The 27,855-nt window shown below is 41.0% G+C and overlaps 1 protein-coding gene across 3 annotated transcripts; it reads right to left on the reverse strand.

The window, feature by feature from the left end:
- On the reverse strand, positions 1-26,484 carry LOC129170941 (choline transporter-like protein 2). Of its 3 annotated transcripts, none has more exons than XM_054759106.1 (22): positions 26,303-26,484; positions 14,677-14,725; positions 14,530-14,603; positions 14,376-14,454; positions 11,072-11,156; positions 10,818-10,928; positions 10,673-10,736; positions 9,716-9,839; positions 9,556-9,639; positions 9,355-9,467; positions 8,705-8,836; positions 8,337-8,436; positions 8,013-8,105; positions 7,753-7,837; positions 7,367-7,629; positions 7,193-7,287; positions 5,396-5,499; positions 5,219-5,292; positions 5,055-5,125; positions 4,870-4,958; positions 3,103-3,187; positions 1-2,683 (listed from the first exon to the last, which is right to left on the reverse strand). In XM_054759106.1, exons 1-22 carry the CDS (start codon positions 26,328-26,330, stop codon positions 2,466-2,468), a joined length of 2,220 nt encoding a protein of 739 aa, XP_054615081.1. In that variant the 5' UTR covers positions 26,331-26,484; the 3' UTR covers positions 1-2,465. The 3 variants fall into 3 exon arrangements, with proteins under 3 accessions (XP_054615081.1, XP_054615080.1, XP_054615082.1); XM_054759105.1 differs by lacking the exon at positions 26,303-26,484 and adding an exon at positions 17,267-17,992; XM_054759107.1 differs by lacking the exon at positions 26,303-26,484 and adding an exon at positions 17,267-17,986 and having other exon boundaries at positions 1-573.
- Between the last annotated feature and the right edge of the window lie 1,371 nt (positions 26,485-27,855).

Genomic DNA, 27,855 nt, shown 5'->3' on the forward strand with positions numbered 1-27,855 from the left:
TACAAAACAATGTTTTATTTCAAAAACATTTAACTCCAAAAACATGAAATGGGGATAAAAAATGACCTGAAAAGTATTACAAAAACACATTAAATGCGACATGCAGTGTGCACCTCAAATTGGCGGTACAATGGCTTTGGTACACAAAGCAAAGAGATATCTTTACATTATATATATATCTATATGTTATACATTTTCAAGGAAAAACTCCAAGGAAAACTGTTACTTTTAAGTTAATAGTCATGTACCTTAAATATGACAAATATAGAAAACTGTGCTCTTAAATGAAAATTTGACTGCACCGCAAATGTACAATCTGCTTAGATGTTTTAAAATCCACCAAGCTTCATATTAAATATCTGATATGGCGACGATCGTTTAGGCCGTTTCCCCGTCCTCTTCTCCGCACGATGACTTCAAGCTACCAACTTAAACACAGTAACGCTGCCACTGGTAGCACAGAGGAAGCGCTCTAAGACGCTCGGGCGTTCTTCTTGTTCAGGACTTGGCGGAGGCTCTCAGGCATGAGGTATGGCCTCTCTGGGCTGCCGTCGTTCCTCTCCAGATCCTCCACTAGAGAGATTCAAACAAGACATGTCATGATTACACGTGAAGATTAGATTCTCACCACTGCCAGCATTGTTTTGTGTGCAGATATTGGAATAGCACCAAAACAAACCATTTTGCAATTAACAGATTAACATTAAAGTTTAGATTCCTCATTTTTTTTGTTACTCGTCAGTAATTCTGCTTTATTAGAGCAAGTACATTGAGAAATGTGTTCTTAATTGCCATCAAACTGTTGATTTACAGTAAAAACAAGCATTTTAAGGCAATTCAAGGTGCAACAAGGTTATTTATACAGTGGATCCCCAATTTCGCAGCAGTTACAACCTGAGACCAACTGTTTCTGGTCAGCATTTGCAATAGAAGCGGCGGTTGTGTCACTCAGCTCCAGATCCCTCCCCTTCCCTCAATTGCCGTTGAAAACGTACAGGTACGCACCACTGATGAATGATTTGAGGCCAGATTTTGGCACTAAGGTGCGTTAAAGCACCGCCGGCCAAACAACACTGACGCATATGACAAACGTACAAATTGTGGGCTTTCTAGCAGTGGTACAACTTTTTCACTTCCGATACAATACCAGTCCAATATCGGCAAGAATCATACGTACTGACTTGTGACTTTTTCCTGTAGCATGGAATGGCTTGATGAAGTGATACTACTCAGAACAACAGTCAACACTCACCGCCGACAGGGGCTGGCTCTTTTCTGAGACAGTTTGTGGGAATTTCTCATGCTTTGCACACGTTTTGGACGCCGAAGGCTGTTTGACGGAACCAAAAGGTTTGTTTCTTCTCATCCAGGGCCGTGCAAAAATTAGTGGTGTGTGATAATTATGATGTTGGACCTGTACCAATAAATCCAAGGGTTATCGTGAGAAGCATGACCTGTACATCCTGTAAACATGTGTTGTAAACAAACAAGGCGTCAATCGTATGGGACGTCCCCACTAACGCTTCATGACGCCCGAAACACCGATATCGCCACGACGGCACACCAAAGTCCACAAAGACACCCACACTGCGAAAGAAGCCACCCTACAGCCAGCAGTGGGGCCCACTGCCATCTGAGTCACTGCTATTTTTTTTTTTTAAGAAATTTATCGGTATCGGCTCCGAAAATAAATTTAGCGTGCATCCCTGGCGAAAATCCTCATGCCGTTTTGAGGTTGGTCTATTTCAACTTCCCCGCTTCTCTTTCATCACGAGAAACGCGTGCATGACAAGTTTTGTACTCCGCTGCAACGTCTGCCGACATCACTCCTGCTCCTTGCCTACTTCCTTAGCACGTTAGCACAGGCTGTTGTGATCACGCGGTCTGTGCATGCGAGAGCGGAGTCTGGAATGGGCCGCTTGTAGAGAGGAGATTTTAGATGCAGACCCATTCACATTACTTTTTGCCGATTTCGGACCGATCTTGCAATGTCACATTTTTATTTTCAGGTGAGTGACCCTGTTCATGTTACCGGTATCTTTATAAATGATTTTCGACTTATGATGGGTGAGATTTCTGCGCAAAAACTGCCCCCCAAGGAGAAAAAAAAAATTGATCAAGAACAATTTGCTGAATCGCGAACGTGAGGGGATCCACTGTATTCATCATTGGTACAGATCAAATTTGGTTTACGTTCCATAGGAGGCATGGGAGGAAATTAGGCACATTGTGACTTGAAATGGCCAATAAATGACTACCAGTCACATTTCCCAACACCGAATTCCAACATGTTTTCCGACACACTTGACAATGCAACAAAATGGGAGACCATGCAATTGTGAAGACCATCATGAAACATATCACAGTAGAAGAAAACATCCCTGTGGTGCATGTTTGCCACCTGTAAGCGTGCTACACTATCTACAGTAAGCCCCATGACAAGAGGTTCAAAAGAGACACTTTTCCTAATCTACAGAAGCGTTTTTGTCGACAGAACTCTCGTCTACTAAGATTATGTCCTCCTCCTTAGCTTGTTGTTGCTGCAGAGTGATGTCATCTTCATCCTGAGAAGCTGATGGATCCTCCGTCTTGTCAGCCTTGTTCTTCAACAGAATCTCAGCCAAAGTAGGGGATATGTAATAAGGCCTCGAGGGTGAACCGTCATTGCGCTCCAGGTCTTCACCTTAATTCGTGTGTGTGTGTGTTTGTGTATGCGTGGGTCAATGGGTGAGACAATTAGTATTGGTGGGCGGGGGGGGGAAAAAAAGGTGTTAAAAGAAGGAAAGCATAGGTGAGTGCGTTGTGAGGAATGAGTGAAAGGAGGGGAAAAAAAGACAAAGAGAGAAAGTCAACCAGCAGGTAAGCAAGGAAAAAGTTCCCACACATCAAGACAAATACATTCTCACTCCGTAAGACACACCGAGTTCTAATTTTAAAAATGCCAGTTTCATTAAGACACTCAGTCATGCGGTTTAAATTTCGTGGCAGCCCGACACCAAAAGCAAAGCAGTTATTGAACGATCCGGTCCTCGAAAACACTTTGTGCGAAACATAACGTCAGAGTGCCTGGAAGAAAGTGACCGAGGAGGCGGCTTTACTTACAGAAGCAGAGGAAAAGTGTGTCCACGCACATGGAATACACGCTGAAAAATCCATGGGCGATGAGGAAGGAGCCAACCATCGCAGTCTAGTGAGGACACAAGCATTAAACATACACGACTTACAATATAGAGCAATCCCATGTGGAATCGTGGTTGCACAGAAAACCCATTTATGACTTTCTCATAGACATTAGAGCCCTCTAGGCATTAAATAACACCCCTATAGTCATGCTCATATTCCAAAATATAGTAGACAAAAACCTTTAAAGACACACAAGAATCATACTCGTGTGTGTTGCTGTAAATGTGTTCTAGTGCTAGGGGAGCTAATTGGGGGAGGGCAGACAGGAAGTGACGTCGGGGGTGCAGGGATGTTTTGGCTTGGTGCGGGTTACGGCCGCAAATGGTAGCCCGTGTTATGGATTATTGTGCCTGTCGTGAGATAATTCAAACCTACAATAAAAGCCAATAAAAGTCCGGCAATCAAGGCTATGTCCACATATATGTGGATTTTTTTTTTTATTTTTTTTTTTTTTAAACGCACATTTTTCTATGCGTTTTGGCCTTTCTTCCACACACAAACATAGGTTTTTGTCCTTGGAAAACTCTAGCCAGGGTCAAGATTTAGGAAAACTCCGTCTTCTGCGTATGGACGGTGAAGACTGAGCTTTTGGTTTGTTGCCGACAGATGATGTAACAATCATGCGCCGTCATTTCCACACTAGCCAAGTATAATGTGTGCAATGGTAAACATTACATTGCTGGTTTTAAGCATAATGAAATGAATTTCACTTTGTTGACGAACAAAGAGGCCATTATGGGCTTCCGAGGATGACGCTGCTGTTTTGCTGGCTAAAACTAACAACTACGACGTTCCGGCCAACGACAGCTATTTAGGACAAGACCCCATCGGACCTCTAGCTGGTGGGACAACTTTGACAAGCATGTCATTTTGGAAGAATGGCGTGAGAATGTTCGCATTGCAAGGACATCCATCGTTTGACTGAGCTGCTTCGCCCACACATTGAAAGCTTCCCAGTTATTTATGTCTGCCTTGTGCTACCTAACTGTCGTGGAGGCAATTAAGCACCGACAATTTGCCAGACACACACACACACACACACACAATTATTTCCGCAATGACGGGGTCACAGCCGATGGGAGTTCCGTCTTGCATGATTATGAATTGTGATAATCATCTGCAGCATTTAGGAAAGAAAAGGTTTCATTTTCAGTTTTATATTTTGCTGACAAATGTGAAATAAACGACTGAAAAGTAATGCTGCTTCACTAGCAGCACACATTCATCTTATCCTGCGAATCGCCATATTTGTTATTGTGCCGCCGCCTACAGAAATGACGTCTGACGTTTGGCTAAAATTGCCTTAACATTCCGTGGCTGTTTTATTCTTCTTTATTCTCTGGCAGTTTTTTCCTGCAGAAAACAGATTCCAAGTCGGTCATAATTCTACAATACAGTAAACGGTACTACTAGTAAAAAGGTAAAACGTACAGCATGTATCTACTGTTGGAAAGCTCACCATTTGTACACGTCTTCACTGACAAGGTTTTTTTTGTCACACTTTGTTCGGCAGTCCTTGAATGCACCATAGTTGTGCACCGTGGGATACCAACATTTCGCTGGCTGCGTAAATATTACTCGCATTTTTTGGCCATTTGCTCGCGGCCCTGGAAGCTAACTCTGATGAGAAACGTCCCAGATCAATTATCTTCTATTGATGAAGTTTCTTAAAAAGAAATAACTCACCACGATGGACACCCAGTAATAGTGGAGATTGGGTGCTGTGTCCTCAAAGGCCTTCACTCTCCCCGAGAAGAAGAAAAAAGCAAAGACTCCTGAAAAACAATAATTTATGTGAATACAGTACGTACAGTCACCATACTCTGGTTTTAAAGAGGGGGAAAAAAAGCCCAAAGCCAGCAAACGCTCACCCACAAGTCCGACAACGAGCAGTTTGCCCAACAGCAAGAGAAAATCTGTCACTTTGTTCAACACAGCCACCCTATGAATGAAAAGAAAGCACTTTGCAATGAACCTTATTTGAAGAAAAAAAAAAACAAAAAAAACAAGCATTTGCTCTAGTAGAAACACTAACCTGACAATATTCCTCATGAGAAGGAAGAAGGCATCCCTGGCAGAAGTGCAGAAGTTTTTGCCATATATTGCCACCTAAGGGCCAAAAGTGAAAAGTACAAAAATCACACACACACACACACACACACACACGTCTAATCTGAGCTCTGACAGGAAGTTAACACCGGACCCAACGCACCATAATGTATGCATTTCTATTGAGGAACTTGATGAATTTCTCCAGGCACCAGAAGCAGCACTTCAGACAACACAAGAGGAACTTGGTGAACTTATTTTGGGTTCCTAGGAGGGAAAGCGTTTCAAAGAGATATGCCATTAAGATCATTTTAAAGACAAAAGTGCACGTCCTAAGCTCCCATTATCTTTTTATGTTTTCACAGCAATCATTTTGACATTCTTTCTCATCTGTGGGCAGTTTAAAAAGGGCCCTATCCTCATTTAAGGGGCTTTTAAAATTATATTGGATCCTACCGGGGAACTATACAAAGTTTCTTTGAATAAACTACTCCATATATCTCAAGTTGGGTACAGGGTAAATCTGCATTCTTCTCCTCTTGGCCAAAACGCTCCATTCGGCAACCTGTTGCAATTGGTCAGAGGTCAATGGCTCGAGCCCCCGCCACCAGTCAGCGCGTAGAGACACGCCCCCCCTCAACTGGTTATGTGATGATGGCTATCGGCAAACGGTAAAAAATTGGATATAATGAGGGAATCTAGTGTTGAACTGTGCATGAAGTAGGGAGAGCTGAGGAGCAGGGACCGTGAGTGAGGTCTTTAGCTCCCCGGGAAACAAAAAAATATTTACAGTGCTGCCTTGCTCACAGAATTCTTCCAGCCGAAAAAAAAAAATGCCTTCTGGCTGCCATTTTTAAGAAAAAGCGACAACACAGAGCAGCGGCCATACGTCAAGTGGTTCTCAATATTTTCTGTCACACCCCCACTGAGGGACAGAAATGTTTTCTAGTATTTATCAACGACAAGTGAAAGGAATAAATCAACATTTAAGGTTAGTTTATCTTCAATTAAGCCGCGACTGTTCCCAAAGACACGATGTGGCAGCAAGATCAGCACCTTCCTGTTTTGTCATCAGCAATTTCTTGAATTCCAGTGTTTTTCACCTTCTTTCCCAAAATGCTGGCACATGCAACTTTCTATGGCTGTACTTTGAGTTATTGAGGCGAGAAACACTGTTGAAGACGAGAAATAACTAAACAGGAAGGTGTTTTTAGGAATATTCGCATCAAAAATCGCATCTTGAATGAAGGTCAAGTAACCTTTAAATGTTCATTTATCCTTTTCATTCGTTATTTGCGTGTATTTATATATCGCTATATACATTCTCATATGGTTTTCTGCATGTTAAACTATAAAAATGTGTCTTGCGTCGACATTTTAAGCTTTCTAGAACAAATTCATTGAATTCACTGGACAATCCACCTTGTGGACAGGGTTTTTTTTTTTTGTGTGTGCGCGCGTGAGTCTGTCTCCAGGCAACCGAAAAGTCATAATTTCATGACATGCTTGGACATGCACACTTACTCAACAAGACACCGTAGACCACGCGTGTCAAAAAACTCCAACCAGTTTCTTCAGCAGGTGATTTAATTGATGACCTCCTTCCCTCAAACTGAAGGTGTTGATCATTAAAATCACCTGCTTTAGTGACTGGCTGGAAAGAAAACCTGCAGTGTCTCGGCCCTCCATGGCACGAGTTTGACATCCCTGCCGTAGACAAAGATGCAGACGGATGTAAATTAAGCCAAGTCGACTTTTTAAGTTATAGCGGGCCCTCGCTTTGGGAAAAATGAAACTACCACCACCTCTTTAATGCAAAAGTTATTTTCAAGACAAAATAGTATATTGATGAGGATATTTATTATATTCGATATGTACTGTATTGCACTTGGCTTTATAAAACCTGAAGTGAACAGTATTTTTGCTGCGTGTGCAAATAAAACAAATCAGTGTGACCAACCTTTAAGTTTATGGTCCAGATACTCCAGCAGAACCCTGATGACCTGGACTATTGCAAGGATCAGAGAGCCAAAAGCCAGAGTTCCTGTGTGGTACCTAAAATTAAAAAAAAGTGAATAAAAACAGGTAGTTTAGGCCAATCCAAAAATGATACGCTACCCACAAAAACACACACCTGAGAGCTCTCCCGAGGGCCGAAAAGATTGGGAAGGCAGGTATGTCGTCTGGCTTGACAAAAGCCCAGTAGTAGGAGGCAAATGCTCCCGCCAATGTCATCTGTCCAAGCGCTATCACAAAGTTGACACACCAAAAGAGGAGGAAGACGTTGTAGAACTGCAGGCCGATCAGGTATTTGTGGTAAACCGTGTCTCCGCCGTAGTAGGCAAAAAGGCACTCCGAGAAAGGGCACTCCTTAAACATGTCCGTTGTATTGTAGTTCTGTGCGCAGACAGGTCAGATAAAAACATGATGTTCAAGCATTTTACAGCCTCGTCATTCAAGGAGGGAAGCACCTTAAAAAGGTTCATGTGTGGAAGCTCCAAAATAATATGGACAACTCACATCTGGATTGCATGTTGTCATGGAGTGCGTGCACGCCGTCTTGTTGACTACTTTGTAGACGGGCTCATTTGAGGTAGACAGGAAACTGAACAGCCATGTCAAGGACTACAATAAAGTGGTTCACGTCTGAAAAATTCCAAAGTGATCACTCCCTTTCCCCCCCCAGGGTCATTGTGGGATGGTCTGGCCACTCCACGACAGCGCTGTCGCTGGTCTTTGTGGCTCCATCTCATGTTGAGGAACAAGATAAACAAGGATACACAGCAGTCACTGCCCAGTAGGCGATGACCACGGCCAGAAGCAGGAAAGTGAAGAGTGGGTAGAAAAGCGAACACATCACATATCCAATTGCCCTGGGAACACATCAACACATATTGAGCCCATGTAAAATATAACATTACCAGTGCTTCCCACAGGACTGCAATCTATCTGTGGCATTGTAATGAAAAGCTACAGATGTGTTTATGAGTGAGAGTGAACATGTAGCGCCAATGTTTTTTTTGTTTTTTTTTTCCAGTAGCACCAATATATCTGTGGTGGTCGTGTGGGAAACACTGATTACTTCAAATGTGGACTCTACTAACTTGCTGGCTTCTTTAATGAGTGCTATGGCAATTAGGATCCTTTTCCTGAGGAAGATGAGCAGTAGGATGATTATGACCTCCACGATAGCAAGGATGATCACTAGTAGGAGAAGGTGGCATTAGGAGGGGACATCTAAAGCCATATTGATGCCTCACAGTACAGTTCAGTATGCTGGTAAGCTTTGTAAAAAGTGTCACATTACATCAGTAAAAATGAGGAGCAGCATGTAGATCAGGATTCTTTGGTGACGCATTAACAGCCCTCCACCCGACCACTGCGGTTGACACCCAAATGAAAGGATACCAAACCAAACTGTACTGCTTGGTGGACCAGTGCATAACATCTGTAGGCTTTATGTGCAACTTACTGAAGGCCAGCCAGGTCTGTCTGATCTGAAAGTAGATAGTGAAGTCTGCCTGCAAGCCAAGCTCCTGTAGAGTCACATCAGCACCAGCCTGTCCCTCCCGGCGAGCGTACTCCATGTAGCAGTGAAAGATACCTACATAAACACATACATTTCTACTGCCGTACTCAAATGGTCACTTGTAATAATGTCTCAAGCGTTTTTGTAATGGCAGAATGTTCAATAAAGCCCTTGCATTGGATATCAGTGAGCTGTGCACGTGTGCCTCATAAAATGTCCGCTGCCAGTATGTGGGTTATTAAGGAAAATTGTCATATTTTTTCATAAGATACGAATGTTAATGTTCTGCACAACAGGTCACATAACTTTTGCCTAATTTTGAGTGCTCTATACATTTTTGTGGCATCCTGTTAAGTCTGTGATTCTTAAATGGTGCGTGGAGAGTCCTAAATGGGTTTTTTGCTGGCGCTTATCCTGCACTACCTGAAATAAAAGGATAGAGCAATTTGAGTTCAAACATTTTTGCAATTTAGCTCGCCGCTTGTCTTTAAGGGGTGATCCCGGCAGCCAAACCACTGTAACACTACTGTATTAAGGACATGTCTCACTTCCTGTTTACAGCATAGAACCAGGACATTTGAATTGAGTCTTACCATATCCTATGACGAGTATCAACAAGGCAATCATGACCCAGACCATGATCCCTGCGAGGAAGCGCAGTACGATGATGAAGACCAGACTGAGGACCGTTGCCATAACTAAACATCTGCAGATAGTGAAGACAGTGAACAAGCAAAACAGTTAGTCTCGGAAACCCCAAGTAGCAGCTGTCAAAGTGTGGAATGGCAGCTTACAACAGGATCCAGTACCAGGACTGTGTGTAATCCTCAAAGATCTTCATGAACACCTGACGAGATTCAAGAACCATAGACGCATTCCTGTTTGTGGGGAAGGTGTGGAGGTATCACTTGTATTATTTGTATCATTTCTGTGAAAAGACGGATGTTTCCTTACTTCACTGCAGGTACAAGATCTTCGGCGTTTATGTCTTTTTCATTTTCATCTTTAAAAGTATTTTTGTCTCCCACCGTTATCTGTCCGTTTTTTTTGGCCAAAGTTGGGAGGCATCTACGAAAGACTACAAAAAAAAAATAAGAATCACTTTTCTGGATCTTTAAAATCATCCAATGCTTTTTTTACAAATATGGCGTTATAGGAATTTGACATGCTGTATGACATCCCCATTAGCCATGGACTACATAAACATACCTCCTCCTTTCTATTTGTGTGTATGTGATGAAGACAAGACATGAGACCCAGCAACTAAGGAAGAACTACGTTCCTCATCACGGATCTCCGATCAGAGCGGACTCACGGGACCAAATGGGGGGGGTAAGTCACTGTTGATATAGTCCAGTGCTGATGGGGATGTCATAATTTCATGTCAAAAAATCCGAACTATCCCTTGTTGGAAAAACTGTCCTGTGAAAGAATGAGATCTGATGGAATTAAGTGGAGATGGTTGCTGGCACATATAAAACATTGATGAGTAATAGCGGAGTTGCTTTGCAGGCTCACGAAACTATTTGTGCAGAACACAAGACATTAGAAATGTTGCTTCTCCCACAGCGGCTGGGACCGGAACTACAGTGGCCAACAGGGGCACACATGCCAAGTCCAGGCACGTAGTGATTTAACAGCGGGAACCCGGCAACACCAGGAAACTAATGCTAATTGGAAAATGCTGCAATTTCACATTAGAATGTTTGCGCCCGTCGACCACCATACGAAAAGTGAGTAATCATTTTTCCTTTTGAATTTTTTTTTTTTTTTTTACACATTATAAAAAGGCAAAATTGAGTAACAACCACTTGTATCTCCTGAAACATACAAAACTGCACATAAAGAAAGTAGAGAGCTTGGATCATTTGGGAAGCAAAATTTAACAAAAGATGCGGAGATTGAACTCACCAGGTGTGCTGGGGATCAAAATGCCAGGACAGACACCTGATTTGAGGAGTTCTACTGGAGTGGCCTGAGATACATAAAAACTGTTAAAATGCTGTGTGTGTGTTTTTGTGTGTTTGGGGGGGAGTCATCAAAGTAAGACACATGCCAGTTGCGTGATATCCAAGCTTTCCTTGCAGAAGGGCCGATAGTCGTCGAACTCCGAAGTGAAGGCGCTGGTCAGCGTCATAAACTTGGTAGGGCATTTCTCCACACATATCTAACAGGGAAGAAGTTGTAGGATTGCATCAGCACAGGAAACACATACTCATCAGTAAGCCGCGGCCTGAAAAGCTCCTATATACTGCAAAGGAAACAGAAGCATGCTTATGATGCTTAGTATGAGCTGCGTGGTGCTGCCACCTGTGTGGTCGGACACTGGAACGCCAGCAGAACCATGGGACTGGCACACTTCATGATGTTGAAGTAAAACAGCAGCGTCTTGTTCCTTTTGAAAGCACAAAAAAAATGCACACAAGTCACATACGAAGTTAAACAAAATGGAAAAATCCATTCTTCCTTTGAGCAAATTTAATGAGAAATAAACTGAAAGTAATTAGCTATTAGGCTACTTAACATCCATTTTAAATTATGGCTACTTGTTCAATAACGCTTTTGTTTCTTTATTCATATTCATTCATCACTTATGATTTGTCCCGTAACTTTTTTTTTTTTAAATAAATTGTATTGAATACGTTTACTATAACTGTCTCTCTAGATCAGGGGTGTCCAAAGTACAGCCGGGGGGGGGGGGCATGTCATGGCCTATTAGTCAAAAAAATGCTGAAAGACAAGTCATATGTAGTATTCTGATCACTACTATGCATCATTGATGAGACATTACTTGCATGAACTCCGCCCTGGAGGGAATAGTGGGGAAATAGTGGGGAAAAAAATTCTCCTCCCATTCCGTGTGGAAGTGGTACATTTTTGGCTTCTTTGTCCATCCGCACACATTTTGAAACATTCTTAAGTTTAGAATAAATAAAGCGAAGGCTAACTAGTTAGCTTGTAGTGCTATTGTTAAAGTGGCAGCAGTCTTGTGTGACTTCAGAGATCGCATAGCTTGCGCAGAAGCGGTGCGCAGTGTGGAGTAAACAAAGCTAGCAGTAGTGTCAGAGTGTACGTCTAAACACAAACAACACAGTTAAATTTGTAATATGAGGAAAAATAACATCATTCTATTAGGATAAAGTTGAAATATTAAAGAAAAAAATGTTTTTTTTTTCCAAAGTCATAATGTGTTGAGAAACAAAAAGTAATTTTGGGAAAATTAGGTCGGGGCAAATGTGATGCAACTATAGTCATAATATTACAAATAGAAAATGTACCAATTTTTTTTTAATGAGTTAAAATTTAATTTTTTAAATTTTTTTATATAAATACAGCCAAATTTACAAAGCTGAGATCCAGTTTTTTCTTGAAATATATAAAACCTCTTAACAAATAATTAATATCAACGTGGATTTTGCATCATTTCCTTTTTCAGTATGTGGCCGTTGGTGGAAAAAGGTTTGGACACCCCTGGTCTGGATTGGAAAGCTGCAAATCAATTGTGCATTGACATGAATAATGTGTGATTATAAATTAGATCCACATTCTTTTGCTCTGTTATGGCACCATACCAAATAGTGCAAAGATGATTTGTCTTAAGATGCAATAAGGGGGGAAAAAAAAAAAAAAAAAAAACTTTGCGGTTGCCAGACGTTGCGAAAGGGACTTTTCTGAGCACAGCTGCTTGTGGCGGGTGAAAAGTAGAGCAGGGAGAGTACCCCAAAACCACTTCTCTGTCAGTCATCTGGATGAGAACTCACTGTGAGCACATTGACAAGACTTTATGTTCTCTTGATTTGAGTCGAAATAGTAGTAGTCGAAGTAGTACAGTCACCACTTCGAGCTTCAAATTTTGAGGCTTCACTCAAGACTTTTCAAAAATATATTCATAAATCATGCAGTTTTGTAGCTGAATATGGCAAAATGTCAAACATGTGCATATTTAATCATATCTTACATATTTTTGCCAAATTTAAGCATTTTCAAGCATAAAATGAACTAAAATAGAGTGTTCCCTCGCTACATCACGGTTCACCTTTCGCAGCTTCGCTGATTTTTTGTGTGCAATTTTAGTTGGGTTTTTTGAGGGGTTTCTTTACGGCAAATGAATGCTCATTGTGTTCTGTGCCCTGATTGGCTAAGGAAGAACCCGACAATTTGTGTTTTGTGTCCCGATTAGCTGTAGACGTTTGTCAGTCATTCTCCTTCGTGCCGCACTGCCGAGTCTCCTGTTGTGTTCATCGTTAGCAAACTCCTTCTCCCTGACAAAACCCACAATGTTCTGCAACCAAAAGGCAGAGGAAGATGCTAACCATCGCACAAAAAGCTGGACTTCTGCTGAAGGATGGTAACAGTCATGCAGCTGTAGGGCGCCATTACGGAATACTATAAATGAATAGTCGGTTCGTTCGATAAAGGACGCCGAAAATAGAACGACTGCAGCAATGTGTTTTAACAAGGATCCAAAAACGCTACAGTGGAGCGGCGCCCGGACGAAGAGGCACGGTCAGAGGAGTGAAATACACGCGAGTCACTATTAATTTCTTGTGTTCAACCCCGTAGGTTGAGAATTCAAATTCAAATGAAGGTTTGAGCTTTGAGAGTGTTTAAGCAAGTGAGAAATGTGAGAAAATATTATTGCCTGTCTGAGAAAAGTATAACGTGTATGGTGAGGGGTTTTACAGCCTTAAAACAAATAATTGTAAAAAAAATAAAATAATGCTGACGACTTTGAGGATTTCACTTATTGCGGGCTATTTTGGGAAGCTAACCCCCGCAATAAACGAGGGAACACTGTAAGGTATTTAGGGCTAATTTAAATTTTTTCAAGCACAAAATTCCTAAATGAACTAAAAAACAAATATCAAGCATTCAGAAGACGCATTTGAGGACGTTATGCTATGTAGTATTCTACACTGGTCACTAGGTGTCAGTAATGTTACTGTAATGTTCCGGTGAGACAAGCACCAGCCTTCATCGCCGGAACAACAGCCTTTTATTGCAGGTTTGGATTATCTCACAACAGGCACAATAATCCCTAACACAGGCTATTGTAACCAAGCTAAAACTCAACTCTGAACCTCCAACGTCACTTCCTGTCCCCTCGTGCCGGAACCCAGCAACACACACAAGTATGAGTCTTATTTATGTTTTAAATGGAATATTTTCCATTGACTATATTGGGTTATACAAGTGTAAAGGAGACTATAGGTGTGTTATTTCATGTCTAGAGGGTTCTAATAATGTTAAAAACAGTTTTCTGTGGTGTAACACAAAAATATTCCATTTCTAAGACTCCTACTTGGTGGAAATTCAGTTATCACAACCACAATCAACGAGGGTTTACCACACATTAATTGATCTAAATTATATTTCTATGTATTGTATTCTATTGATTTTTTGATTGAAAGCAAACTTTGTCATGGCATGTTGCGTTTTGGGTATTCATGATCTGATTTGTTTAAGCATCCCAGAGGGGAAAAAAAGGAGCTGCTTCAGAATGGACTGAAAGTGATGGCCTGCTGTTGGCTTTCTGTGAATGTCCCCTTAGGAGACCAGCAGAGTGGAAATAACAATTACTTCTAAATAATGGGACAGGAAAAGAAAAACTCACTTAAGTTTGCCCTGCCCACAGAACTGGCCTTCGCTGTCTGTGGGATAGATCACCTTCCTGGGGTCACCCTGCGACCAAGCTGGGCCATGAATAAAAAAAGTTATGGAAGATACAACACATTTTAACATGTAAACAAAAACAACAGTTGCCTTACCAAGTATTCCCACTGCAATATAAGCCAGTATGGCAAGAATGAAGATGATGCAGCACACAATATCTGTGCAGCCCCTGGAAACAAGTTTGGAGGCTTAGTTCCAGCCCCAACAATACTTCCACAGTCAAACCCATCAAACCCACTCACCTGTTGTGGATCGGGCCCTTGAACGTGGGATCATACTTTCTGGGCTCGCCTGTATAACAAAGAGGTGTATTTTAAATCTTAGACATCTTCACACGTCTCCCCCACACTGACACATGACGGACAGTGAAGGCTTCTTAGCAAGGAAAAAACACTATTAGGGTAAAATTTCCATGTGCTCCCATCTTCCTACCATTCTCCCTGCCGGCAGACACGCCTGGCAACCAAACAGATTCCTCCCTGGTGACTCAGCACAATGCAAGCCAAACCATGAGAAAGAATGAGTGCATTAAAGCCGCTGGAGGGAACGCAGTCGTTTCCTGTGCTACATTTACCCTGAATAGCATTGTTTTTCCATTTGTGATGAAAGCAAAGTGAAAGTGGTGTGGAGTGGTGAAAACAAGATCTCACGAGGATATCCGTCAAGGCGTTACGAATGCAGTTATTATTTTCCAGTAACGGGTAATCTAATTCAGAAGTGCATAGTAATTAAAGGAATGATGACGTCATACCGATAAATCTGCTAACATTGAAAAATAGATCAGATAATAAACCCTCCAGTGAGGGAAGATTACCCGTTCTATGCTGTAAGGTGACCAAATCAAACCCTCCTTTTCTGTGATGTGCTGCAAACGGCCTATCGTAACTTCCCCGGGTGGGTATACTGCGAAGCGGGTTTACTGTGTTAGCGAGGTCTGTTTTCTAAAGCCGGACTTGCCTGTACAACGAAGGTGGTCTTCTTTTAAAAGTGGCTGTATCACCATGGTAACTTAGGCTAAACTCATAACCATGTGGGTGTAGCAGAGTAATATTTAACATACAAAAGCGCCGCCGCGTCAACGTTATAACTCATTTGGAGATGCCGTCACCATTTATTGAGAACCCTGTGAGCATGGGAGCAAAGAAGTGGGAGTGGCTACTCTGAAAGCACACCAATTGGCGAGCATTCCCTGACGAAATTCAGCCGAGGGGACACAGTAGATTTGCTCACTTTTTCAGGACAACATGAGGAATAAAACGCAATATGAAAATATTATTTCGGCAAATGTTAGCAGACGTGTATGTCACAGCAGTTCCTGCGTGAGAAGAAAAGTCGCCGCAACAACACAGCCACCTAGTGGTCACTACGAGGTACAGCATTTTACAGCCGTAAAATATGAGTTTTTGCACGGAAGCAGAATAATATGACGCCTTTTATTTGAATGCGCACCGAGCGCAAAGCCGAGAAACGGGCTTGACAAAGTAAGTTGATAACCATCATTGCAGTACCGTACTTTGTTGAGCTGCATCTGGAGCACAAAGCCCGGGTTTGTTGAGCCATTTTTGTGATTTCATCATGGATAGACGCAGAATGACCAGCCCTTTACCATCGTTGGAAGATATCGCCTTTTGTCGGCTATTAAAACCATCGGCCCTTATACGTTTCGTTGGTGGGATAGTATGGATGTCATGATATTTGGTCAGGACTAATACACAGCTACTTTCTCAAATCCAGTTTGTTTACTCAATTCAGTATCAGCATCAGTCTTGAGAAGCAGGCTGTATCGCTTGAAAGAACTAACTTGTACATCCCTAATTAAAATACTATTTCAAACATTACAAGGACATTACCGTTACAGTGAAAGGTTTCACTCTATTATGCACAGTCGGCCACATCTACTACTACTACTACTACTACTACTACTAAACAGGAAACGAAATAGCTGGTCAAGGAGAGTTGCTGTTGCTCACACTCTGCAAAGCCCTGCCTGACCGCTAGTGTTTTGGTAGGGTAGAGATTTACAAGTCACACGCTCAGTTGTCAGCCTCATGTCACGAAACATATTTCCACAGCACACGCCACTACTCTGCTAAATTTGAACTGGTTTACATCTTTGAAGGTTATACTTTCCTTGGTCACCGGTTACATTTAGGAGGAGTAATTAACTGAATTTTACCCGAAACCGTTGACAGCACACACAGGATTAGGCATGGGCATATAAAAAGCAAATATTTGGATAGGGTTTTGATTCCGACAGTTAGAAAATGATAGGATTTCTTTCAGCTATTTATTATTTCATATCTCTGGATTTTCACATGTATAGTAAGAAGAAATGGAGTCAGTCTAGACATGAGAGTATTCAGTGGCGTCTTTGCGTTTCAATTATGGATGCTTTTAGGGGGGTAATGCTGTAGCAAGCATTTACCAAAGTACCTCTTAGAGACATCACAGCTTCCGGTGAGAAACATTGCTGGTGTTGTATTGGCGGTCCATGCTGCGATGCCATATTGTTTCGGTTCATTGGCAGGAAGACTGCCAGGCCTGACACAGGTCATTTTGGTGATTTTTGTGAAGAAGCGTTAAATCGGTTTTAAGATGAGACGCTGCTTCTTCACTGGTTTGCTAAAAATGGCATAGGGACTCATGTTCAAACAAATAAAAAATCACCAGCTGCATGTTTCCTCCTGCATAATCACAGCACACACCCAAACATTTCCCACAAAGCCGACACAACTGCTCCAGTTTCACGCTAAACAATTCACCAAAAAGGCAGCATGGAGCTTTAGATTTAGTCAGGAGGCACAACAAACATGAAACAGGAAGGGTAGTTACCATGCTTTCCATAATATTGGCCTTCCTCCGGCATCTTGAATTCCTTTCTGTGGTTAACGTTGAAATGTGCCTTGAACTCTTTTCTTTTCCTCAAAAAGACACGCTATTTGGCACTCTCTTGCCGCTGCTGTAGCTTTTCTAAAGCAGGTATCATGTGGGGCAAAACCTGTCTAACCTGTCCCTGAGCGCCTGGGCCAGCTAACAACGCTCCACCTTCATCGCCGCAACCCCCGCACCTCCACCTTGTTTATCCTGAAACAAATGCCTCCTCCCAATCTGTGTTCCACCTGTGTATTCCCCTAAGTCTCCTCCCACTTGCAAAAAAAAATAAAAGGACACCTCTCTTTCTCTTTCTGGTTTCTTGTTGTCTGCGGAGATCGGCAGCGAGGAGTAAACTGGCGGAGAGGGACACGAGAGGCGTGGCTGTGTGAAAGAATGGGTGAGAATTGTGGGCGCATACGAAGAAAATAAAGTAAAGTCATGTTGTTCTTATTGGAAACATGTGTTTTCTGAAAACAAACTGGGGGAAATCTGGCCTCTGTTGGGTGTTTTGTGGAGCTTTTACGTGAGATTTGCCCAATGTCTTTCCATTCATTACACTAAAACAAGGGTGTGGCCCGTGGGGCAGTGCAGCCCACGTGTCAGCAGTAATTTTACAAGAATAAAGTTCAAATACAAGTAATAATTTGATGAAAATACCATATCATGAGGACAAATAACATCATTTTAGTAGCATAAAGTTACCTTTTTCCTTAAGACATTTTTTTAATAATTTTTTTGAAGTCATAATATGAGGAACAAAACAATTTTTTTTTTGTAATTTGCTTGGAAAAAAAGTTCTAAAGGGTGAAAATATTATGGAAATAAAGTCATAATATGAGAAGAAAATTTACAAGGTGAAATAGTTGGAAAATAAAAATAAAAATGGGAAAAAAACCTGTAATTAGATATAAATAAAGTTGTATTCTAACGAGAAAAAGTCACTATTTTACAAGATTAAACTTGTATCATGAGGTAAAATAATGCCATTTTAGTAGAATAAAGTTAAAATATTTTTAAACATTTTTAAGTCATAATATTATGAGAAACAAAACAAAATAGTTGTTGGAGAAAAAAGTTATAATAATATGTGATACGGTCACAATATCATGGGAATGAAGTCATTATGAGAAGAAAAATGTACAAGAACAAAGTTCATATAGTTGAAAAATGTAAAAAACAGCAGAAGAAATGGAAAAAACAGTAGTAATTTTAACGTTGAAATTTTTAAAGATAAAAAATAATCATGAAGAGATGGCGTGAAGTAGTGGAAGTGGAATCCTGGTAGAATGGTTCGTGCAGGGGTGTCAAACTCGTGCCATGGAGGGCCGAGACAGTGCAGGTTTTCTTTCCAGCCAGTCACTAAAGCAGGTGATTTTAATGATCAACACCTTCAGTTTGAGGGAAGGAGCTCATCAATTAAATCACCTGCTGAAGAAACTGGTTGAAGAGAAAACCTGCAGCGTCTCGGCCCTCCAGGGCACGAGTCTGACACATGTGGGTTAGTGTTAGGGATCGGATGGCTTGTTTGCGCAAGTCAAAAACTCTTGTTATGGAGAAACATAACATTTTAGAGACATACAGTAGATTTGCTTGTTTTTTGGGGGTTTTATTTACTATTTTGTAAAAGGCCTAATATTTGAAACAAAAAAAACAAATATGTCATAATATTAAGAGTAGAAAATGGACAGATTTTTTTTTTTTATGTAAAAAGACTACAGCCAAAATTACAAAGCTGAGATGCCGTTTTTTCTTGAAACCCTTTCATTTCGGTGCAAACACCCCTGAGCGAACGTGAATACATTTCAAAACTGTGCTAACTGCAATTAAAATGCAACGTAATGGTGACTTTATGGGAATGAACGCCTACATTTTCGTCTCAGTGGTGTCCACCTTGACACCTGTGGCAGAAGTGATATGAAAGGCAAACAGTATTTTTGTGATGTCGCGTCTGCGGTCAGTGTCTGTAATCGGCGGGCGAGGCAGAGAGATACGCTGCATGAACAAAGCTGTAAAAAATGAACAACGAGCCCACAGAGAGGAAATGCCAAGAATATTTATAACAGAAGCAAAACATGACCACACGTTTCCATCCATTTTGTTTGCACTGCGCATGAGAAGACCCACTTCCGAATTTGGCTGTGCACCAAACGCACAATACGCATTACAGGGACCATCCACGATGCCAAAACAGGTTTGAGTGGTAAATTATGAAATGCTAATAAATAACAATGTATTCAGTGATGCAGGGTGTGGCATTTTAATCAGTTAAAAGCTCTCCCAGAGGACCTAATCCAATTCCAAGGTTCTAACACGCTGCGACCAGACAACTATTTAATTTGATCATCGGGCATGTAAATTAGATTTCCAACCTGGTTAAGCTAATGCTTATCTTATTTAAAACCGGTTTTAGAAAAGAACTGGACAGTGAGGCTAATCTGTTCAGTTTGCTAGGCAGCATAAAGACTGGGACTGCTCGGGTGCAAGGGCACGTCAGGATACGAGCAGATGCCAGGTGGCGCAGCTGTGCGAGAGCACTCTGGCAATTCTCACTCCCTGACACCTTAAGAGTTGCGCTGGACAGCGAGTTCACGCTCGCCTGGCGCTCTGGACTCTCATTCTGTGGACCCTGGTTAGGTGGGTTACGCTCAAGGCTTTTAGCCCAGGGGTGTGTTATTGGCGCACAGCACATTCTAAAAATATAACTAAAAAAAAGCAAAAATATAAAAACTAGCAGTAATTTTACAAAAAATAAAGTCAAAATATTAAGAGAAAAAAGTTGTATAATTTAGTTGGATAGTTGGATAATTTATATGGGTGAACACCCCCCCGAGTAGGGCATATAGTGAGGCAGTTAAACCAGGGGTGTCCAAAGTGCAGCCCGGGTGCCATTTACAGCCCGGCGCTGTTTTTTTATTGGCCCTCAAACGTTCAAAAAATACAATTAAACAAGAAAACTACCAAAAAAACACAGCAAAACTGAAAAAAGAGCAGTCATTTTACAAAAAGGACCAAATATTACGAGAGTAAAGTTGTAATATTGACCCAAAAAAATGCAAGACATTGAAAAATTAAAAGGAGAAAACTCATAATATGAGAAACAAAAACACATTTTGGGGAAATTAAGTCGGGAAATAATATTACAATGATAACGTCCAAATATAAAGTAAAAAGAAAAATGTAAAGGCACATTGTGAAAAAAAAAATGTACAAGACAGTTGAAATATTTGTGCACATAAAACAACAGCAAAAAAACAGAAAGTACAATGTAAGGAGAAAAATGTCGTACTAAGATAATACACGTTGTCACTGATACGTTTTCTTTAAATATAAAAAACGGCTCAGCATATCGACATGGGTTGGTTGGCCCCCGCATCCCTTGATTTTTCGGTATGTGGCCCTTGCTGGAAAAAAGTCTGGACACCTCCGGTTTATACCATCCTGAGGGCGCAGCTGTTGCCATGCCAGTGTTCCACGTGTCTTATTACAGGGTGTGGGGAGTACACTTAAGGTGCCTCCCCCAAAAGAAACACGAGCATGATGACCAAAACGTCCATTACAACTCACTTGGATTCTCTTTAATTTGCTTTTACTGTCAAAATGTGTCCACAAAACGCTCATATTAATTAAGTGTGCCCCCTCTCAGTCAAACGGTTTGGTAAGACTTGTGTTGCCCGGACTGCATTGATTGATTTTCATTGAAATGTCCCCCACTAAACACCTCAACTACAACAAGTCTAAAACTCAGGCTGAAATCACAAAACTGTAGCATGCTAACTTTCCCTGACCTTAATAGAGCGTAAGCGTTGTGTCAGCCCTTTGTTTTTCTGGCAGTTGGCGAGAACCCCAGTTAGCAGACTCACATGATTCTGTCTGGGTTATTAAGAGCACGTACAACGGAGGATTAAAGTCAAAACAGCTGGCTGCAATTATGAAGAAGTCGACTGCGACCGGCGGGTAAAAAAAACCTGGTAGTCGCAGCAAAAAAACAACAAACGTAGGTCAGAATCTGAAGCTTCGACAAACGTCAGCGAGGGTGTGAATCGTGTTTCAAAGCACTCTTCTAAATATGGCTTCTAATTACAGCTCATCTGCGGCAGGGCATGGCTGCTTCAGATCCTGTCATGGGGGAGGGTTTTTTTTGGTGTGTGTATGTTAAAACTCGGCCTGAAATTACTCCATCATGTGAAGCCCACAACTTGGAAGCAATGACAGGTTTTCTTCCATGGAAACCTGCAGCTTTGTTCCAACACTGGAGAGAGTGTGTTTCGTAAGTTTTCAATCTGAGTGCAAGAACTGACTTTTCAGACTCTTACCAAAGACAGTCTCAAACAAGAGAATCTGCCTAAAATTTGACCTGTGCAAATGTTCTTAGGGATTTAGATATGTCATGTGATGTTCAAAGTGTCAAATACTGTCATTTCATTGGTCACACTTTACCGTAAGGTACACAAAAATACAGTAGTTATTGAGGAACTAATGAACTAATGAGAAACTAATGCAGATCTGACAAGGAACTAATGACCAAGGTACATAAATTTTGACTAGATACTGAGTAGAGTAGTTAATGAGGAACTAAGGCACATACAGTACATTTAGAGTAGTCACTGAAGAACTAATGAGTAACTAAGGAGTAGTTGTTTCTGTTACGTAGCTTTGTTCCTCATTAACTGCTGTCATTTTGTGTACCTTACTGTAAAGTGTTACCATTTCATTAACTGTCCATGACCTGTTTACTGGAATGACTAAATTGGACCATATTGCGAGAGTGGGGTTTCACACAAGTTGCTGACACAATGTTGCAGCCTTTGTCTCACAGGTCCATGAACAGTTGTTACTAGGTTGCCAACTGTCTCAAGCAGGCACACATTTCCTTGGTAAAGGTCTTTCTAATTCATGCCTATTGTGTTTATCGTTCATTTAGAATCACAATCAGCTTTATTGCCAAGTGTGCTTACACAAACAAGGACTGGTTAAATTAGCTCTCAATGTACATGATACAAAGGGATAATACTATAACAGTGCATTTCAAGTTGGATGTTGTGATTAAAAGAACAGGACGTTATCTGCATTCAAAAAACAGTATATACATTTTTTCTTCCAAAACAAGATTTATATGTATATTTATATATATACCCTTAACCTAATTAGGGTCTTTGGAGTCAACTCTCCATCCAAAATGTCAATTATTTCTTCGAACACAATGAATATAACTACAGTGTTTCCTGTATAGTCGTCCCTCGCCACATCTCACTTCAAATTTCTTGGCTCACTATCACAGTTTTTCAAAATATTTTAATAAATCATATCTGTTTCTTAGTTGACTGTAGCCTATTAGTAAAAAAAATGCAGATCTGAGTCTTTTTGGCCTAAATTAAGCACTTCCAAAAATGGCTAAGTGAACTAAAATACAAATCTAAGTCATTCAGAAAACTCATTAAAAGAGATATGTTGTGCTATGTAGTACTCTACACTGTCCACTAGGTGTCAGTAATGTTCCATTATGTTACATTGATGAAACAACCAACGCAGTTAAATGCTGGCGACCAAAAACCAGATTGGGAGTCTTTCTTATTTTCTATAATTATGTTAATAATTGGTTAGCATGTTGGCCACACAGGCACAGTCTGGAGATCGGGAAGGCCTGGGTCCGATTCTCCCCTGGCCACTTCTGTTTGGAGTTTGCATGTTCTCCCCGTGTATGCGTGCGTTTTCTCCGGGTACTCCGGTTTCCTCCCACGTTCCAAAAACATGCATGTTAGGTTAATTGGAGACTCTAAATTGTCCATAGGTGAGTGTGAATGGTTGGTTGTCTATATGTGCCCTGCGATTAGCTAGCGACCAGTCCAGGGTGTACCCCGCCTGTCGCCCGAAGTCAGCTGGGATAGGCTCCAGCATACCCCCGTGACCCTAATGAGGAGAAGCGGTATAAGAAAATGGGTGTATGGATGGATGTTTACTATACTAGGTAATACCTACAATAATATAGATCGTAAAGGTAATACCTACAATAATATAGATCGTAAAGGTGACTATAGGGGTGTTATTTCATGTCTAGAGAGCTCTAATGTTAAAAACCGTATTTAGAAGGTCGTAAAGAGCTTCACTTATCACGGTCGGGTTTGGAATCGATTAACCGCAATAAATGCGGTATTACTGTACATTCACTTATTTGTGGTGGCAAATTGATAGATTTGGCGCAGCCTGTTAAGAATTTTCCATGTTTATGCACATACAGTATATGCCGACATTCTTGTCCCTTGCGTTTCCAGGTTTGCTTACGTTATGGTCAGTGGATGCCATTCTCTCCGCTGATGTGAGTTTTCTACTGCTGTAAGACAGGGGGTGCCATGGAGGTTGCAGGTTTTCTCTCCAACCAGTTTCCCTAGCAGGCAACTTAACTGATGAGCTCCTGCCCACGAATTGAAGGATTTGTTGATCACCTGCTTTATGTGACTGGTTGTAAAAAAAAACAAAAAAAACTGCAGCGTCTCGGCCCTCCATGGCACGAGTTCGACACCCCTGCTTTCAGATATGACTTAACCTAAGTGTGTGTGATGTTTTTTGGTGTTCTGATAACATAGTGAGAATGACATCAGTTTTTATTTAGTAACAAGTGATATCATAGTGAGAGTGACATCAATGTTCATTTAGTCACGAGTGATATCATAGTGAGAGTGACATCAATGTTCATTTAGTAACGAGTGCTATCATAGTGAGAGTGACATCAATGTTCATTTAGTAACGAGTGATATCATAGTGAGAATGACATCAATGTTTATTTGGTAACAAGCATATTTGCTGCCATTCTTTATATATGTCGTCGTCCCTACTACTTTGCGGTTCGAACATCGCATTCAAAAAGTAATGATCCCTATTTCGTGGTGGAATGTAGCCTATGATTCTTGACCTAAATTAGTCATAAAATTATCAAAATTAATATATAAATACAAGGCAGAAGCGTTCTAATTGCAAATGTAGTATTCTACATTGGCCACTAGGTGTCAATGTTCGGTGAGGCAAGGGCCAGAAGAGGCTTTTTTTGCAAGTTTAAATTATCTCACAACGGCCACAATAATAGTAATAATCATAATAATAACTCGGACTACTGCTGGGGCCATAACCCCACGACAAGCTAAAACTCAACTCTGAACCTCCGAGCACGAGTTTTATTTGTTAATAAAAGTGTAAAGCCATTTAAAGCTGCCAATACAATACATTGATGAGACAATAACCACCGCAAGATGTACACTGTCCAGAAAAAAACACCAAATTGCTAACGTATGAGTTTATGTTGTCATATTCATGTCAAATATGTTCATACTTTACTCATTAGATCTACTATAATATGTAATACAAATGCAAAGATGACTATATGGGTGTTGGTTCATGTCTAGAGGGCTCTAATAATGTTAAAAGCCAAATTTAGAAGATCGCAAACAGGTTTTCTACGCCATAACTGTAAAAATTTTCCATTTATCAATATTAAATCCTACTCTGGGAAAAGTCATTTATAGCGGTTGAGTCTGGAACCACCAATTAACTGGGATAAGACTGTATATTTGTATTGGTCAACCCACTGCCATAGATAGATTGCAGTCCTGTGGGAAACACTAGCGTAGTGCGCAACTCTTATTAGAAAGATGATGGCTTACATTTTTAGCTGGCTTATCTTGTTAAATGTGTTGCGCCGCATTATTTTCAAGGATGTCTCATACCACTGTCATTTCTTCAAGGAATTCGCAGACAGGTCACTACTGATAATAACATTATTCTCTCCCTGAAACACACACACACACACACACACACAAACTGCCCCGCCTTCCAGCAAAAAGACAAAGCCACGGGTATGCTGTTAGCATGGCACTGAACCCTAACCAGAGCTGTAGCATCTGACAAAACACTGCTGTACTGTAGTGGTCTTGTTTGCAACATTCGGGAATTAAAATGCATATAAAACAACACCCACATACACATAACACTTGTCTCTCGGAACACAAGAAGAGCTGTACCCTCTGCAAAGCTGGACGTCACCCTAAAATGCAATCGCCTCCTGCCATACCCATGTGAGGAATGTGGCGGCAACTGGACAAGCTATATACAAGATATATTGGGACACAGAGCTGCACAACACCAACATACTTGACAGCTTTGTGTTTCTGCGGCTTAATGTGAGGCGGGGACGTCTGAAATGAGTTACCTAATCACATTCATTTGGGAGCAGCAACTGCAAAACCCCTATCAAGTTAAATGCAGGACCGCAGGAAGCCAAACAAAGCACTTGTTTTCAAAGACAACAAGAAAGGGATATAGAAGACGACGTCTGGACAACAAGGAATAAAAGACAACTCGAGCCTTGATGCACCTGATGTCATCAACAATTAGCAATATTTTCTAACCTATTATGTCAAATTCGACAATATTATGGTTACTGCTTAATTTAGATACACAGACATTACTCTTTTCTTATTACTTTTTAAATTACGGGATTCAGTCAAAAATATCTCCCACTTCCTTCTTCTTAACACTGCGCAAACTATATACCGTCATTGTTTTCATCCCTATTTGCTTTCATTCAAGTTTCATTATTTCAACGCCTTTTCTTCACACAGGAAGTTAAGACAATTGACATTACAGAATCTAAACAAAGAAAATATTCTCAGTGTCGATATGAAAAAGATATGACTTGTCTGAATTATACGTAAACGATACGGATTAAAGATGATATGTGTCGTATCAGCTAATATAAGAATCGGCAGCTAAGTTCCAAGCTAATAGTTAACTATATATCAATGCATATGCACTGGATGGCATAAGTGAAAGTGGTCCACTCGTTCGGGTATCAGCTAGCTAACAAAACGTCAACACATGACTTCACATTCCGCTAGAAACGCGTTCGTGTGGATAATAACGTCATTTCTACAGTAGCTGACATGAAAAGACGCTTAGTATTGGCTATCAGAACATGCACATCTGCGTATTACATGTATAAATTACCGAATTTGGGTTTCTCCTCCAGTTCCATGATGTCGGGCCGTTTCTTCCAACATAAAACTGCTCAATAGGGGGACGGTTCGAGTCTATTTCCAGCCTTTAAGTCTTATCTTCAAGGACTTGTGTCCATGTGAACGCAGGGTAAAAGTCCACTCCAAAATCTTCACTGCCCTACTACCGTTTAAAGGGGCATTCCTCTGATGAGAATAATGACGAATCGAAACGTAGCGTATACTGATTGATACAACGTTCAACGAATGAATGACAAGGGGCGGGCCTTAATGATGTTTTGCTTCTTCCTAACAGTACCGTTACGCGACAGAAGCACGAATGGTCGGAGCTACTGTGTTATAAATTAAAGGCGTCAAAAACACAAAGTTGATGCTCAGGCACGAACACTTTTTTTAATCACAAAGGCTGTCAATACTTGTAATTAAGTAATCAATTGTACAGGGCTAGTATTTCAGATACTGATATTGCTATCAATACCTTTTACTTGAAAATGTTCAAGCATAATCAGAATAAAACGCAAGACGATGATGGGCAACAAAACAAATATCGAAAGAGTTAAAATACGAACAATTTACGGGAAACGTGATATAGCGACGGGAAACAAGAAAAAAATATTGGTAGGTATGTTAATGATGCTAGTATCGATCCGATACTGTGATTACTCTTGGTGTTGATGCAATCAATATTTGGAGAGATCCGCCCACCCCTACTAATCACATAAGCGAAGCCATATTTGAATTGCATGGTCTAACAACTACTGAGCTGCACAAAAAACACACATATTGATTGGAATCAGTTATGATGAATCAACAAACAATCCACCGCCCAAATAAAATATGATTCCACCTCCACCGTTTAATGACACGGCATACATTTTTTGGCCCACGATGAAATCCCAAACATCATTAATTATGAATACAAGGAATACATTTGTAATGTAGCCGCAGGCCTACCATTGGTTGGCTTTTTTTTCTGTACTCCCAGCCCACAGAGGCAGAAGAGCTTTTCAGTTGTCCTACTTAAGCTAAATGGAGAAAACCACTTTGTAGCTACTTGGGTACAAGTTAAGAATTCTAACTGTAGCTAATAGCACTTATTTTTGGTGCTCATGCATTGTATTATATTGTATTGTATTGTATTGTATTGTATTGTACTTTATTAATCCCACAGCAGGGAAATTAACTTGTTACAGCAGTAAGCAAGATACGCAAGTAAAGAATACATATTGACACATGGTTCAGGTGGTGCAGGTGTTGTAGAGCCTGACAGCGGTCGGTATGAAGGACCTGCGGAACCTCTCCTCTTACACCGTGGGTGTAACAGTCTGCTGCTGAAGGAGCTGCTAAGGGAACCCACAGTGTCATGTAGCGGGTGAGAGGTGTTGTCCATGATGGATGTCAGCTTAGCCAACATCCTTCTCTCCCCCACTACCTCCACAGAGTCCAGAGGACTGTCCAGGACAGAGCTCGCTCTCCTGATAAGTCTATTAATCCTGCTCCTGTCCCTGTCCGTGCTGCCCGCTCTCCAGCAGCCCACAGCATAGA

This window comes from Dunckerocampus dactyliophorus, chromosome 18 (genome assembly GCF_027744805.1).
Source record: "Dunckerocampus dactyliophorus isolate RoL2022-P2 chromosome 18, RoL_Ddac_1.1, whole genome shotgun sequence".
Classification (NCBI taxonomy): domain Eukaryota; kingdom Metazoa; phylum Chordata; class Actinopteri; order Syngnathiformes; family Syngnathidae; genus Dunckerocampus; species Dunckerocampus dactyliophorus.

Coding starts and splice junctions, on each gene's coding strand:
- LOC129170941 (XM_054759105.1), bottom strand. CDS start 17,300: ATGCCGGAGGAAGGCCAATATTATGGAAAGCATG. Junction 10,929..11,071: donor TCCAGTGTCCGACCACACAG/GTGGCAGCACCA, acceptor CTTCCCTGTTAG/ATATGTGTGGAGAAATGCCC. Junction 3,188..4,869: donor ATTACTGGGTGTCCATCGTG/GTGAGTTATTTC, acceptor TGTCCTCACTAG/ACTGCGATGGTTGGCTCCTT.